Source organism: Hermetia illucens, chromosome 1 (assembly GCF_905115235.1).
Source record: "Hermetia illucens chromosome 1, iHerIll2.2.curated.20191125, whole genome shotgun sequence".
Lineage (NCBI taxonomy): Eukaryota > Metazoa > Arthropoda > Insecta > Diptera > Stratiomyidae > Hermetia > Hermetia illucens.
The window spans coordinates 109,770,063-109,787,606 of record NC_051849.1 but is presented as its reverse complement, the minus strand read 5'-3'; the positions used below and the strand labels follow the sequence as shown (position 1 = coordinate 109,787,606).

General features: G+C 41.4%; 1 protein-coding gene across 1 annotated transcript in view; it reads left to right on the top strand.

The window, feature by feature from the left end:
• The window catches only part of LOC119661626 (fatty acyl-CoA reductase 1-like), a 70,399-nt gene extending 54,155 nt beyond the window's left edge, over positions 1-16,244 (top strand). The window contains exons 6-12 of the mRNA XM_038071046.1: positions 1,632-1,741; positions 1,805-1,888; positions 1,945-2,059; positions 2,118-2,277; positions 15,623-15,810; positions 15,876-16,010; positions 16,065-16,244. Of these exons, the coding sequence (XP_037926974.1) occupies positions 1,632-1,741; positions 1,805-1,888; positions 1,945-2,059; positions 2,118-2,277; positions 15,623-15,810; positions 15,876-16,010; positions 16,065-16,149 (877 nt within the window). The 3' untranslated portion in view covers positions 16,150-16,244. The remainder of the gene's footprint in view (positions 1-1,631; positions 1,742-1,804; positions 1,889-1,944; positions 2,060-2,117; positions 2,278-15,622; positions 15,811-15,875; positions 16,011-16,064) is intronic.
• The last annotated feature ends 1,300 nt before the right edge of the window (positions 16,245-17,544 follow it).

Here is a 17,544-nt window from a genome sequence, read left to right as displayed (position 1 = left end):
AGGCCATCGGACTGGCTGTGTGTTACTTCACTGACAACAATCCATCCATTTCCAGGTAAAAATTTTCGTACAACGCGACATGTCGATTTTCATGCAGCCAGCTCCTAGCTAAAAGCGGCTTACAATTTACTAGTGAACTTTTACTCCCGCGAAAAATCTATTCATGCCATATCCATTCAAATTTGTGTAGAGAAAAGCAATTCGAACAATGATAGGCGACTTCTGAAGATTTTGTGTGAAATAAAACCTCATTAAGATCGATTCAATGTATGTCTGCCTGTCTGGCACATCCGATTTATTCGGAAACGGTTGAAGGTTGCCATGAAATTTTGCGAAAACATGTGGTTTGTATGAGCTCCCCTAGTTCCAGTCTCGTGTTCAGAGCAATATGACAAAAATTAAAGTGGTGTATCTGTATAAAATCTAGGCCGCAAATTCACTGGTGGGTCGCACTAATTTAAGTAGCGGGCTCTGTTCTATAGCTGAAATTAGTCTAGGTGCAAACCTGGGGCTTTCAAATAATATTTTACCCTTGTCGTATTTTGAATTAAACAAAAATAGAGCAAAATGCTTTGTTTCGGTTACGCTGCTCCTCAAGGTGGAGGCGCGAGGCAATGTTTGATAAGATCACCTCTACCCTGCGATCGAAATCGATCAGCCACAACAATTTTTTTCACAACTTACAAACTTACAAAGTTGATAAAAGTTGCCTCATTATGTTAGCTTTCAAATGACATGTAAAAATGGGCTTAGTTATGGAGAATTTAGGAATACTACACATTAATGCGAGAAAAGGTGGTCTCGATATGGACCAAATTGACTTGCCGGTTTGTAAGTTTAAAGTACCGTTACAATAAAGTATATTAAAATTTAGATAAAAAATCGATTTTGAAATTTATTTAAAATTTAAACAGTTGACAGTATTTACGAAAAACGCAATAATTCTGGAACGGTAAAAGATAGATTCCATGGACCAATTTCCTCAAACGAGCTGTACTTTAATAATAAACCTTGGCGCAACCATCCATATTGGATCAGGGCTTTGAACTGTGTTAGAGCACTTCATTCAGGACCGTAACGGTGCACTACAGTAGTACTGTTGGGAGCTGTATTATCCACCATTAAAATTTGTACCATCATAAACGGGGCACCCTGTATTGAATAATAAAATCAAATTTTATGAAAAAAATTTGTTTTCTATCTTAGCCTATGAATGCATATTTTATATGTATATCTATGTATGCTTTGATGCATTCAGTAAAGTGGAATGAGTATGCGGTAATAGGCAATGTTTGCTGAAGATGTACACACATATATCTGAAAGGTTTGGAAATACATATATGATGCAATAATTTGAATTTGTAGCTATCTTCGAAAAGAAAAATGTGCATAAAAAGTTCGTCACATAAGGAGAACCAAAAACCTCTATACTTGCAGCGCCCAGCTTTCGGTATTCCGACTTGTTTCAACTTTACAACTGAATGACATTCGACAATTTCCACACTGGCTGATTACTATGTAATGAAAACTCAAAAATACATAAAGCCCTCGAATATGTTAGCCCCTTTAATTTTGTGGAGTTTAAGGATGCTAGAAATGGTTAATAATTGAATATATATATATGTTTCCAGATTACTGACTGTCTTCCCAAATACTTACACCTATACCAAGCACTTGGCTGAGCATGTTGTCGATGAGTTCAGTTATAGGCTGCCAGTGACAATAACCAGGCCGTCGATCGGTAATTCCTCCTCAATCTTATCCTATGCAACAATTTTCAGAAATGTTTTTTTTTTATGTTTAGTCCACAATAGCACACACGAACCTTATGAGGGCTGGTATGACAAAACCATTTGTCTCGTGGGACTTGCCACTTCTGTAAGCACAGGTATTTAAGACACTTCATGCATAATATGGTAATCAGTTTAACATCCAGTTTTTCAGGAATCATAAGAACAATACTTTGCAATCCTCATATTGTTTTGGATTTAGTACCACTTGACTATTGTGTCAAGTTTTTGGTAGCTCTTCCATGGTGGTTTGATAAGTCAGAGGAAAGGTATGGCCCTGCGGTGTATTGAAGGAATGGTAAATGAGTGCTGCTCTTTTTTATTTAGGTTACCCATATTTAATGCAACTTTAGGGCAAACAAGAGGTTTTTCTATCGAAACAATAGTACAGAATCAAGACGCCTTAACGGATTACCAAGCACTTAACAAAACGTTATGGGTTCCATGTTGTGTTTTAACAAAGTGTAACGTATATTTTTATCTAAGGGTGAGTAAAGAATTTATTATTTCTTAAAAGGAATCAAAGATTTATGAAAGTTTATTAAGTGTGTGTATGGGTAATAATCCGTAAACTATGAATCACTTATCTGTCCCTTGTCTTTCAAACACATTGAAACTTCTATTTACCAGAGACCCTCAGCGCATCTTTCCGAGGCATTTTATCAATGAAGGTTAAAATATAAGGCTGGGTGTTGCTCCAAATAGTAATAGTGGTGGGATATCCACTCTTCTGACCATTTTCTCCCGGGACTACCTTGAAGTATTAATTCTATTCTTACCTTGCCTGCGGTAATCAATTTAATCGCTGTTTGTGCCAATAACCTAATAATGGCGGTTTGTTTTCCTTCATATGTTTTCCTCACGGCTGGGATTTTTGGTTATCGAAAACGGCTTATGACTGGTTTTCGAAAGGTTTGCGGACCCCTCAACAGCGGTATCATTTTCTCTCCAACTCCAGCGCGAATTTCGGCAATGCAGGTTGGGCATTCAGTATAAGAAGAATAACAATTGTGCAGCGCTACGCATCAAAGAAGATTTCCGATATAGTAGAGAAGGATCTTTCTTAGGAGCAACTATATACCGTTCAGCAGAAACTTCATAAAGGTGGGAGTGTAATCGTAATGGGTGGTCTGAATGCCACAGTGGACCCTGAAAATACCGTGTTCGGCCATGTAGCAATCGACAGGTCGCACAGGACAGGTCGAGAAAAGGCGACAGCTCTGTTGTGCGGTAAGCTATGCAATGGAACCCACTATTCCAGGATATCCTATGTATAGGGAACCAAAAATTCTATCGAACGCGGCCGAGAGTTCGCAATTGTTTTTGGTAAGAACCCAAATCTCCGAGGAATACATAAGGACAGGGCAATCTCATTGTCTTGCACAGTAAGAACTTTGCTCCTATGTCGAGACGTTTCGAGCGATATAGTTTTTTAGACGCTCAAAGAGGCTCTGTGGATTGACAACAACCGTGCGTGGATTTCATAGCTGCTACCAGCTGTGTTGCCGGTTGTGATTTTCGAGATAGGAGAAATTCTCATCGGTCTCAACGTTGTAGTATCCTATCTTCATTGTTCTGACTTGGCCAGTGCCATTTGATGTTGTTTTTTCTTCGTTCTTTGGTGCTAACCATGCCACCATGTACTTTGCCTTGCCTTCATTAATGTGCAGCCCAAGATCTCGCTCCTCCTGCTCGATCTGGATCTAGGCGGTTTGTACATCTCGGGTTTTTTTCCATGATGTCGTCAGCATAGGCCGATAATTGGGCGGACTTAAAGAGGATGGTGCCTCTTGCATGAACATTTGGATCGCATATCACTTTCTTCAGGGTCAGGTTAAAGAGGACGCATGACAGGGCATCCCTTTGTCTTATATCGTTATTAATGTTGAATGTTCTCGAAAGTTATCCTGCTACTTTTATCTGGCCTCACACATCTTATTTATTTAACCAAAACAACATAATATAATAGTTTAAAGTATAAAACAAACATTTCAGTATTTTTATTTATATGTATATATATAATTAAAAAAAGCCCACGCATCCTCTTCCCGCTCAAGCGGACCGAAGGCGACCAACCAAGGAAGCCGGCATCACAGCGATGATGCGTTTCAACGACCATGCGAAAATGTATTGCTATACCCCAATTGTCGCAAAAACTTCAAGCATTGACGCAGGTGGCTTTAAGCTGCAGAGACATATAGATTTTAAATCGAAGACAGTGGAAATCAAGACTGGCGCCCACTAAGTCAGACTGCTACCGGACAGAACTCTTCGCCCCTTTTCGCATCTCCATGTATAGTCCAGCCGTAAGTTAATTAATTTCGTCGCTGAAAGTACGACTGGGACTACTTCGATCTTTTGTAGTTCCAAGCCTGCTTCGTGTGGTTCGCCAAGGGACCATAGTTCCGGATTTTTTCTAGCTGTTTGTCAACTGTGTTCCGGTCAAACGGCACGGTTGCATCGATTATGAAGCTCGCTCGTTCTTCCTTGAGAAGCAGAACTAGATCGGGTCTGTTGTGATTAACACTGTGATCAGTGGTGATCCCATAGTAGTTTGCCCCGATCATTTTACAAGATTCTCTGCAGAATATACATATAATAAGGATGGTAGGTTGCCACTAAGTTGTACTTCAACGCAAAGCTTCGATGGAGAATCTTGCAGACGGAGCTATGACTATTAGTGTACTCGGTACTGCTCAACATCTTGCACGCAGTTGTTATCTGCTAGATGGTATTCCTCTTCCTGCCTGATGACGTGGGATAGTGATCCTCAATTTCTCGACAGCTCTATTGCGTATGTTGCTGTTTGCTTGAACTACCCTTACCCGTCCATTGACAGATTCTAAATCCATATTACTCCACTGTATCACACCGAAAGTATAAAGAAGGGCGGGAATGGCGAAGGTGTTGATCGCGGTGATTTTATTTTTCCCGAACTGCTCAGTTTTAAGGACAAGGTCTAGATGCCGTCAAATCCCCCAGCAACTTAGATTTGATTATTGCCACAGCGGGTGTTGTTGTTTGCAATATGCCGAGGTATTTGTAGACATCGTCCGAATGCATACCCTCAATTTGGATGTTATTTTCGCTGTATCCTTCGTTGTCGGTATGTTTTCCCTGAACAATTGTTTTGATGCGACGTTGGATGGTGATGTCCAGCAAGCAACAAAGTTGGTGGTTCTCTTCTTTAGCATACATATGCCGTCAATATACATTAAATGGCTTAATGTACATTTTGACAATATGCCATGTTTGACTTGGAACCCATATTTGCTTTCATTCAAAAGATGGGGTAGCGGGTTGAAACCCAAATAAAACCACAGTGGACTTAAAGAGTCGCCTTGGAAAATGCCACGCCTGATTGGTATCTCTCCTGATGTTTTTGAGGATACCCACAGCTTCGTGCTCCAATTCTTCATCACTGTTCTGAGGAGAAGAACGACATTCGGGTTGATTTTGTACAAGCTTAATACTTGTAGTAACCACGAATGCGATATGGAGTCAAAGGCTGATTTATTATATAATCGATGTAGGCTGTCGAGATATTTCGTTCTTGGTGGACAGCCTGCTTTACAGCGACCGTATCGATTATAAGCTGTTCTTTACAGCCTCGGGAGCCTTTTGCGCATCCTTTTTGCTCCTCAGCTATCAATTTGTTAACGTCAGCATGTTTGTGATATTCGCGCACAGAACTGAAGTGAAGACCTTGTAGATAGTAGTAATACAAGTAATTGGTAGAGATTTTGATGGGCAAGAGGCACCCTGTTCCTTGGGGATGAGAAAAGTTATCCTCTTGGTGAAAAATCCTGCAACTAATTTGCCTGATATCTCCCTCCATATCCGCTCAAATGAAGTTAATAATGTTATATTAATATATATTCTTGAGATTTACTGGCAAACCCTTTATATACATCAAAGAGGGGTGAATTTAGCATGAGCACATACAATAATATTGAGCACCATCATCATCAACGGCGCAACAACCGATATCCGGTCTAGGCTTGCCTTAATCAGGAACTCCAGACATCCCGGTTTTGCGCCGAGGTCCACCAATTCGATATCCCTAAAAGCTGTCTGGCATCCTGGCCAACGCCATCGTTCCATCTTAGGCAGGGTCTTCTTCTTCTTTCTACCATAGGTATTGCCTTTATAGACTTTCCGGGTGGGATCATCCTCATCCATACGGATTAAGTGACCCGCCCATGGTAACCTATTGAGCCGGATTTTATCCACAACCGAACGGTCATGGTACCGCTCATAGATTTCGTCATTGTGTAGGCTACGGAATCTTCTATCCTCATGTAGGGGGCCAAAAATTCTTCGGAGCATTCTTCTACCGAACGCGGCCAAGAGTTGCTGAGAACCCAAGTTTCCGAGGAATACATGAGGACTGGCAATATCATAGTCTTGTACAGTAAGAGTTTTGACCCTATGGTGAGACGTTTCGAGCGGAACAGTTTTTGTAAGCTGAAATAGGCTCTGTTGGCTGACAACAACCGTGCGCGGATTTCATTATCGTAGCTGTTATCGGTTGTGATTTTCGACCCTAGATAGAAGAAATTATCAACGGTTTCAAAGTTGTATTCTCCTATCCTTATTCTTCCTGTTTGACCAGTGCGGTTTGATGTTGTTGGTTGATTCTTCTTCGGCATTGACGTTGCCACCATATATTTTGCCTTGCCTTCATTGATGTGCAGCCCAAGATCTCGCTTCAATGGCCGCCTGCTCGATCTGGATGAAGGCAGTTTGTACGTCCCGGGTGGTTCTTCCCATGATGTCGATATCGTCAGCATAGGCCAGTAGTTGGGTGGACTTAAAGAGGATTGTACCTCTTGCATTTACTTCACCATCACGGATCATTATTAATTTCGTCGGGATACTTGACGATGATTTGACGTCGGATACCAGTCGACTCAGCTGTGAATGAGTACGTGAGTCAAATCAGGATAATAATCTCGGGCGAGCGCAATGCTGACCACATTGTCTCCTACAGTCTACTGTAGTGTACCGTTATGGTCTTGAATGAAGTGCTCTAATACACTTCAAGGCTCTTATCCAAATATGGATTGTTGTGCTGAACGATTATTATTATTATTATGATATCATAGGCGGCTTTAAAGTTGATGAATAGATGGTGCAACTGTTGTCCATATTCCAACAGTTTTTCCATCGCTTGCCGCAGAGAGAAAATCTGATCTGTTGTTGATTTGGCTGGAGTGAAGCCCCTTTGGTATGGGCCAATGATAGCAAGATAGAGGAGAATATCTTATAGATGGTACTCAGCAACGTGATACCTCTATAATTGCTGGAAAGCGCTTCGAAAGTACATCAAGTTTGCGGGTGTGAGGACAAACTTAAAGTACCTGGGGAAGAGTGGCAACAATGACAAAGACGAACTTTCCAATAGAAACGGTCTCGTTTTTGTAAACTATTCATTAAAGAAGTATTAGTAGAATCATATTGGCCCTTATTAATTGCCATTGAAGGTCGATTAATTTCTTTATTCATGTTAGCTCCGCTGGGGAGCTCTCAAAGGAAAGGGGTCTGCGTCCCATATTTCTGTTGGCTTATCCATATTCGACTTATTTTCTTTTCTTCTCGATTATTTCCTTCTTTATTTCGAGTTGTCACAATCCCGGCACATGCCCGATTTTACCTAATACTAGCATGAAGTGCCAAGCAATTAGGCTCGGACGATCCTACCTAATTAAAAACTAAAGGGGCGCTGGTGGCGGCGGCCGGTGGGAGGTCAATGGGATAATCCGTCGAGTACTCCCCGCAACATCGAGCACGCTATACAGAATGGTGTACTTCTGCATGGTTGGAACCAGACTGTATGAGAGTCCCAGAACATCAAGGGAATCCGTGAGGGATTTAGGTACAATAGCCTGTAGCTGACAATATTATGGGAAGTACAACCACCCGCTCGAGACGCCAAATTTCTTTGATTTCCCGAGCCAATGGTTCATAGTTCACCGTCTTCTCCACATATTTCCATTCGACGTTGTTATTATGGGTTATAGCAACATCAATAATATGAGCGGGGCGACCCGTCTTGTTAAGTAACAGTACGTCAGGCTTGTTATGTGGAATGTAGGCGACCAGTTAGAACTTGCCTTTCCTAATTCATGCTGTAAGCAGAACTATCAAGTGCTGCTTGCGGCTCATATCGGTAAACCGGACATGTTCCCGTGATCATGCGCATGCATTATGCCTGGTGATGTGTTGCACCAGTGCCATGGCAGTGCAGCCAGAAATGACATGGTCCAACGTCTCTAACGCCGAAACCACACATTCTGCACTGGTCGTTCTCCACCCGTTCTTTCATGATGAGCTTTTTATAAGCTCGGGTGGCGACCACGCTATCCTGAATGGCACACAATGAACTACACATGATACAGGATCATCCTACATATCACCAACTCGAGCATGGGTTCCTTGCAGAATTCCTAGGTACTTGCAGAAGTCTGTCTCGGCCATAGCTTGGTTGTGGAAGTCATTAATGCTTTGTCCGGCATGCGGCTCTTGATGACCTTTGCGGATGACTTGGATTCGACACTTTTCTAATCCAAACTCCATCCAAATATCACGGCTATTCATGCCTAATATTCGTAACTGACTTTTAAGGGTGTCGTCTGTACCAGGATACAACTTGATATCATCCAAGTATATCAAGTAGGAACAATTCGCACTTAGCACTGTTGGCCATACTTTATTGCAGAACCATGCCCTCTAGCATCTTTCAGCAGCTATGAAAGAGGGTTCAGTGCCTTGCAAAACCAAAGGAGACTCAAAGAATCCCCCTGGAAGGCGCTGAGGTATGAGCACCCTCCGATATACGCACTGATAAGGTGGTATGCCACCCTTCCATGACTGTCGCCAAAAACTTTATTAGTTTGGAATCAATGCGATACAAATGTTGGACATCCATTAGCTAGGTATGCGGAACGCTATTGAAAGCCTTGACATAATCGATATAGCAACTAAAGGGATTTTTTTGGCCTTTCATCGCATGTCTTACAACTACCGAGTGGATAATGAGTTGCTCTTTGCCTTGATCGAATTCGGCAGACCTTCTGCTCTTCGGACAGAATGTTGTTGGTCTCCAGGTGCGCATTGACCCCTTCCACCAATAATGGACATGAATTTGTAGAGGGTTGGTAAACAAGTAATTGTTTTTGTGACTACGGGGTCCTGCACCGTGTTTTTCTTCGAAATACGGTAGGTAATCCCCGCAGTGAGGAAGGGTGGAAATTCCTCCGGCCGACTCATGACCTGATTTTTACTGTATGCCAATCGACCATGTATACTTTTGAACTTTTTGTACCAGAACTTCTGCATCTGATACAGATCTGGGCCTCGCAGTTCTTCGAGATGTTAATGGCTCGTCGAACTTCCGCTTCGGTAACATCCGCAAAATCCATGCCAAGCGGATTAGCATGGCGAGTGCCTTCGGCGGTGATCCATTCAGCATGCTCAGCATGCTGGGCGGGTAACCCCCAAAGTCCACCCTAATATTCTCTCGCTTCCGTCACCAAAAGCTGTGCTGTCTGGATGCTCTGTTGGGATTCGTTGAGAGATCTGAAAAAGCTTCCGCTGGTTCCTCGCGCATGTTGCATTGACACGAATGGAGTGACTTTCGCTATACTTCCGTAACTGACTGCATGTGACAGAAAGTTTCCTGCTTTAGTGTGTCCAGAATTTCAACTAGGAGTGTCATAGTTTCTGTAAACCCTCTGCACTTTATTCTCCTCCTGTCTGCTGGCATTGCGAGAGCTGAGTTGAGAGTCAGCCAAGGAATGTCCTGCCTTAGTGAGTCCCGCCGACGTTCCAGACGAATTTTCCATGGTGGATCTCTTCGGTTACTCAAACCAATAACGCGAAAGCGAATCCTCTCACCGTGCAACCTTGACAGCCGTAACTGGACAGCAAAACGCCAGTGATTGTAGTGCAGCAGCGACATATCAGCATACAGTCGAGATGCTATCTCATCATTGATTTGAGATAGAATTCCCGGAGTTGCTGGAGATGCATAGAGTCTCGAAATACCTGGTCTATGCAAAGGATGCATTTCCGAGAATTCAATACACGCTCTTTGGAATTCGTCCCGAATCTCAGCTGGACGATGGAGAAGAGTGCTTTAGTGAGTACTGAAACTGTTGCCTACAGTGCGGCGTGGTGTTGTTAACGCCGCCGCCTCTGCCCTCATCGACTCTCAATTCCGTGATGACTTCAATCGAATACGGTATTGTGTCACTGTGAGTTATAAAGCGGTACTGGTCTGCGACTCGCTGCACAGTCACGTGCGCGGCTTGTGGGAAACGACGAATCTCTGATGCAATAAAGGGCGGTAAGGTGTTGTACCCGCCCCCGCCTTTATTTCGTAGTAGGAGCGGATGATGAAGAGGTTCATTTCCTCAGTCCACTTCATCCGCTGCCTGTACAAATCTACTGAAGTGGTCGCCATTAATTGTGGCGAAATGGCTGCAGCAGGCGGAGCAATGCTCCTGGTCATCGTGACGCCTAGACGTCGAAGCGCCCCCACGACTAGCGGTTTCGACGCCATGTTGTCCATTACGGGAGCCCGACTCAATCACCAAGACAGACGACTCCCGCCGGTCATCCGTACCGGACCTTAAATTTCTTCTTCTTCTCATATATGGATTTGCATTTTACACCTAACTGCCAGGTGTGGGGATAGCTTCCTCAGTGAGTAATCTGCAAGACTACAAAGTCCCTGTACTTTCCCCAAGTACCCCCTGAGACGCTGCGGTGGCGTACAGCCATTCAGACTGAAGCTATCCATCCCTCCTTCTTTCACAGCCGGGCTTGGGACCGGCTACGGCGGCGTTTTATTTTATTTTTGTTTTTGTATTTTTTTCTTTTCGTTTTATTTATCGTTGCTGGGGGTGTAAAATTTTTTTGCACCAAATATGATCATGTGATCATATCATCAAATGAAAGGGCTCGATTAGTACTTTTTGGAAATGATCTCGCTTTTGATATTGGGTGAAATATAGAGGAATGAGTGTTAAAAATGTGTGTCGCAAAAAGTGAAGCAAGTCTCGTTCTCAGAATCTATCAAACGAAAAAATCTGAAAAAAATTACAGTGGCGCACCTCTATGGATTCTAGGCCTCAAAGTACATCCGGTAGCGATATCTGCACAAATAAAGTTAATAACAGTATCTTTCTATAGTTTAGAAATTTACCCGGCAAACCCCCTTAAGTTCTTCCTACGGCAGTAGTATAAGGGATAGCATAAGGCACAATTGGTGAAGTTTGAATAAAATCTAACTATTATTAATAAAGTTATACAGGATGAAATTTTACAATTTTTTATGAATTGCAGTCTACAACGTGTATGACGTCATCATCACATACCACAACAAAGTGAGCTGATATAATGCGAGGTCGCAAAGAAACATTTTGTTTTAGTTTTTTAGTCATTTGTTTATCAATATCATTTACTGCAAAGAGGCGTATGAAGTTGACGGGTAATGTCTAATTCAGATAGATATATTTGTACATTAAACCAGGGGTATACATAATACAAATTTATGTACGTGCATCTGTATCTACGTATTCGGTAATAGGCAGTCTGTTGTTTAGGGTGAGGATAATCTGTTTTTTGTTTTTATGATGTTGGATTTGTAGCCACATGGGGATGGAAATATGTGCGTAGAAGTTTTTCACATAAGATGAACACAAAACTTTTATACATGAAGCGCGCGCTTCCGGTATTCCGACTTGTTTATTTCAATTTTTAGGTTTATCTCTTGTGTTGGCATATCGATAGGTGCATGCGAATTCCCATATTTGACATATTTTTCAGGCTCGTCTACGTGGGTCCGCACCCTGAGACACAGTGAATTTTGTGTAATAACCCGTGAGGGATCGAAGTGCTTCGATGGCCCTCCCATATTCCCGAGCCTTTCGAGCACACAGGCGTGCAAGCATATATCGACAGTAGTGCTTCGATGGAGCTTTAAGATTTGTCGGCGGGCCTTCACGGTCAATTTCGTCATCCTTTTATGCTGTGACGTCTTACTTTGAAAACTGAAGCTTAGGGAATTTTTTTTTTTGCGGAAAGGTGGTTCTGAGGTATTTTTCGACAAGAAGGGTTATTTAACGGGTTTTTAAGGTTTAATGTGAAACAAAGCCAGAAGTTGTGGTCTAACGCCATTTTGTGTTGAGTTTAAGAGGGGGTCCTCATACATGTAAAAGGAGGGTATACAATTTTAATTTTTTTTCGAATAATATGGACATGTGGGATATCAGATGAGGGCTCGGTTAGTACATTTTAAAACTAACCTTATTTTTTATATTGGATGAAACGCAGGGGAGTCAGGATTCAACATGTGTACCCCAAAAAGTGAAGCAGGTTTCGTTTTCAGAACCTATCTAGCTGAAAAATCTGAAAAATTACAATGATGTATCTACACGAAATCTAGGCTTCAAAATTCATTCCATTCCGATATCTGCTCAAAACCTCCCATAATTTCTTTCTAGAAGTACGAGATTTGGTACTCATATAAGGAATAATATAAGGTATAGCTTTGCGAAGTTTGAATGATGTTATCTCCAGATACTTAAAAAGGTCAGAGCTGATTCTAACCTTAAAAATCCAGGGGGTGTCAAAAAATCCGAAGAACGCCTTTCTGAGTTCTCATGTTTCAGTTGGAAAAATTCAGTTTCTGCAAAACTGACGGCTTTCGTAACCAACTGAGGAATTCACTTGGGGAGAAATTCGCACTGTCTTGGAGAAGCAGTTCTAGCTCGAGGAATTGGAGGAAGAATCCATTATGAGTTTGAGAAAAGTTTACGGACACTGCTGAAACGACCTCAATGCGATTATCAGTCGCCATACAATGTAGGCAAGAGGGTATGTTTTAAGGAGATCTCCTCGGAGGCGGATATCAACTCTTAGAGGACCGCCTATATAATGGTTATGGGACGACTTAAAGGCCGGTTATCTCGGCAGATCAGGAGCCCTACGCTTTTGTAAAAGAATCATTCAGGAATTTTTCCCTCTACAAGAGAGGGGCGATGACACCTTTCAGAGATTTCTCAATGTGATGGCAATTTCGTCAATAACTGCAGACAAGTTGTTGGAGATCTGCGGTAGAATAGGTGACAACAAAGTTCAGGGCCTGGACGGAATTCCTAATAGGACCCGTAAGTTAGACATGAAATCCAAGTCGCTGAGTTCTTAGAAGCGTGCATGTCGAAAGCGAAATTTCCTGCAGTATAGATAGATAGATAGTGATAAAAATTCTGCTACCTAAAGTTGGCAAACCTCTAGGTAAGCCATCCTCCTATAGATCTATATGTCTTCTAGGTACTATGGGTAAAATGTTTGAGTGAGGAATCTCTAATAGATTGCTCCCGGTTGTTGAGCGCCAAGGAGGTCTCTCAGATCGGCAGAATGGATTTCGCAAAGCGAGATTAACTATTGATGCTGCTAAATTGGATAGTGGCTTGGCTGAGAAAGCGATTCACGGATAGGGTGGTACTCGAAAATATTGCGTGGTGGTAACCCTGAGCATGAAGAATACTTTCAACTGGGTCAATTAGAGCTCCATGTAGAAGGCCGTGGCGATGATTGGTGTTCTCACGTATGTCGCTGCTATTGTCAACAGTCACTTGCAAGAACAGGACGCTCTGGTATAATATGAACTGATTGACCATGGGTCCCCACGGGTGACTCACGAGACTCCGTATTGGGACCACTGCTGTGGAACATCATGTATAATCTTGCGATTCCGGAGGAGGCCGACAGTGGTGGGACACGCCAATGACATAGCACAGGTTGCGGCCGCAAAGTAACTTGAAGATTCTGAGATTCTTCACGCGAAGCAATCAATGCTGTTAAGGTCACATTAAACGGTGCCGGTTTGGCACCGCGATGGAAAAAACGAAGTGGTGCATAGAATATACTTGTGAAAAGGTACGCGAATGTGGCCTTGCCAAATGTAGAAGGGCCACTTCTAGTGTACTTCTAGGTTGTTTATAGCCAGAATGGTAAGTTTCATCATGCTGTATGCGGTCAATTTTTTCGTATTGCTACATGTACTTTAGCCCAGCTATAACTTTCCTTTTGTCCGATCACGTTCAGCCTATATTAGGGAATTAATACTATGTAAAAATTGATTTTTTTTTTAAATGAAAATGGATTTTAGAGTCAAGGAGAAAGGTTGGAAATATTGGGTTTTTTTTAAATAAATAAAATTAATCATTTTAAATATTAAATTTTTGATATAAGTGAATGTCGGGATGGAAATTAGGAAATTGATAATAGTGGACTAAGAGACATTGGCTCATATGTTGTTGGAATCTGCTTCATTTCCAGCCTTTCTTAGTTGGAGCATTTTTTCTTATTAAACATAACCATGGTGGTTTGAGAATTCTGGGATTTCCGGGAATGGGACTTTTTCTTTGTTGAAGAGGCTTGAATGTACGAAAAGTGATAAATAAGAGTAAATAAAGTTAATGAATATCACCACCACTTGAAGAAATACTGTACGTTACTAAATGCATTCTTTCTTTAGATTGTCCCTGGGCAAGACAAATGACATGTTGCATATGTCGTAAACCCGCAGACACTACAACTGTCAGTACAAAATCGGGTATATTCAACGTATATACACTGTCGACTATCAATAAATGGGACCATCGTGTACCCAAATTTTCTTCCATAAAAAATTAACAAAATCTTTCACACCTAAGGCGCCGAGCTTCCGGTTTTCGACTTGTTCTTTTTTGATTTCTGTTTCCTAGTAACAGCATCTGTATAACAGCTCAGTACATTCTGCAACAGTTTCACAACAAAGTTATACAGAGGGACCGCCTCGACCGGCTCGATCGACAGGAAGCAGATTGATTTCATCTTTGGCTATACATCCTTCTTTACTGACCACATTAACACCACCTGGAGTTCAGATCACAATTCCGCTTGCTTTTCGTCGATTTCGATAAAGCTTTCGACATCCTGATCAGGGATTTTATCTGCAAAACTCCACTTAGGAGGGGCTTTACGGGGAAACCAATAACTATTACTAGAGCGACATATGATGGCCCAAAATGTCACGTGCTATATCTAGGTAGAATCTTAGATGAAGTCGGAAGCGGAGTGCGTCAGGGTTACATTTTGTCACCAACACTTTTTCTTATTGGTTTCGAGAGTGTTTGTCACGCTGCTTTGGCTGCTTCAAATTTCATATTTTTTCAAATACCTCGACTACCCTGCGGCGTCCCAGAATTTGTATATCTAGATAATGTTGTTTCTGTTGACGACAGTGTCGAACGATTCTTCAAGTGGTGGTGATATTCATTAACTTTATTTACTCTTATTTATCACTTTTCGTACATTCAAGCCTCTTCAACAAAGAAAAAGTCCCATTCCCGGAAATCCCAGAATTCCCAAACCACCATGGTTATGTTTAATAAGAAAAAATGCTCCAACTAAGAAAGGCTGGAAATGAAGCAGATTCTAACAACGTATGAGCCAATATAGTGGGTCTTTCAATAACCGATACCTTATCGAATACGACTACTTACTCCACTGTCACTCCTTGGTCATTAATTAGTTCGAGGATATCATGGAGACATGTGAGAGTCCTAGCAGAGAGAATTTTCAAAATAGCAGAAAGGTTAATGTACATATCTTAAATACGACGTTTATTGTCAGAACTAGTAAGTCAGAAAAAACATCCAGAAGGGTTAGTATCAAACTCTTAGAAATCATTTGAGATAGGAGATGTTTTCCGATTATCCTGATGCGGACTTACAAAATTTAAATAATGTTTTTCTCAAATGCGTGTTTACTTCTAGTTCTATCTGCTGCAAGTTATGCCAGCAATCCTGTTCGACGCGCTAATAAAATTCTCTGGTCGAAAGCCTTTCCTGCTTTATATTCAGCGGAGGGCGTTGGCAACCCAAATGAGCTACGGATTCTTCCTGTGGAACGAATACATATTTAATTCGCGGTTGCTTCATTCTACGGGAGGATTTAAACAGAAGTAAATAAAACGGACGATTCCCTAGGACTGGAGATTGCTTTATGGTTTTTATTTGTCTTTTTCAGCGAAGACTTCCGGGTGGACATAACGTACGCCCAGTCACTGGATCGGTTTGCTCGCACGACGGTCTTAGGATGCCGAAGATATATATTGCGAGAAGGTGATAACACGATTCCCCAGTCTATAAGAAGAGTCAAAATGTAAGATAGTGATGAAATCCCGCAGCTTTCCATAAAGACGTTTTTTCATTTCAGCATGAAGGCTATCGACTTCGCAATTTACTACTGTTGCCGATTCTGGCTATTACACATCATCCTTAAAAAACTATTATTAAATTAAACCGTATGCATTGAGTACGTGAGGTAAATTAAACTTAGTAGTACTTAATGTGAACAGGTTATTTATATTTAGAGAATAAACCCAAATTTTGTGTGTGTAAAACAAACTCGCAATTTCTCTTTACAGTTTGTGTTTTCTAGAAGAAGGAAATATGAAAAATATGAAGAAATTGTCCTGCTTGGCGGAGGATACATTTTTATTTCGCATGTCTGCCTTGGAGTGTTGTGTCATAGTTTTCCATGTGTATCCTTCCTGCCCTGATATTGACTTCATTATAACTGCTGCGTAAGTGACAAACCTGCAGCAGGAAGAAGGGCGCTTACAAATTAAAATAAAATTAGGTTTCTAACTGGGATAATGTGGTTTAGCACCTAAAAGCTGCTGGTTTTCACAATGCGGGATCTAAATATTTGCTTCATCTCTATCTTTTTTTGGGATAGATCATCTGTTTGCTAGAGTGGGTAGAGAATTCCAAGGGATATCCTCGGAATCGTACACTAAAGTATGGTTTACTCACGTCACTCTTTCGCCCAATCAGGTGAAGAATATTATGCTTTGGAAAGCAAAGGGAATGGTTTCAAAATATACAGTGCTTCAAAAATTTATATTGCTGCATCCATTTTATGTAACTTTTATTGAAATTTTATTGCTATCCATCTGTTAGTAGTGCACCTGCAACCTGCGTCTTGCATCTTCTATTATCTGTATGAATAACTAACTATCAGATCTTAAACACAAGTGGTAATAGTATAAGTCTTTAATGCAGTATGATTACTAGAGTAATTCAGAGTAGGTAATATAATAATCGCTTCGCATGAACCCCTTTATACTTTGAATTTTAGGAGGCAGTCAGTTTATTTAAGCTATTTACCACCCTCCTTTTATACCTGTCCATTAGATTAGCAAGTTCATCCCGGAGATTTGGGATTTTTTGTTCCGCACGGATCTTCGAATTCTGTAGTGCCAATGGGCATCGGTTATCGTTCACAGTACTTTGATTAAGCCCATTAAGATACTTACTGATTCAAGTGTAAATTATTCGTTTTGAAACTTAGTTGTAATTTTTTGGCTCCGACGTATGCCTTCTATGTTTTCGCCATCATGTGTCAGGGTTCACAAATTCCATACCCTTAAAGCTGTCTGGCATCCTAGGCCTACGCCATCACTGCCTCGTCTTCTTTTTCTATCATAGATATTGCCAAAATTATAATATATTGCCGCAACTAATTGTATTTTATTCACAACCGCACGGTCATGGTATCGCTCATAGATTTTGTCGTTATGTAGGCTATGGAATCGTCCATCCTCATGTAGGGGGCCAAAAATCCAAGAGTTCACAATTTTTCTTGCTAAGAACCCAAGTCTCCAAAACTGGCAAGATCATTGTCTTGTACA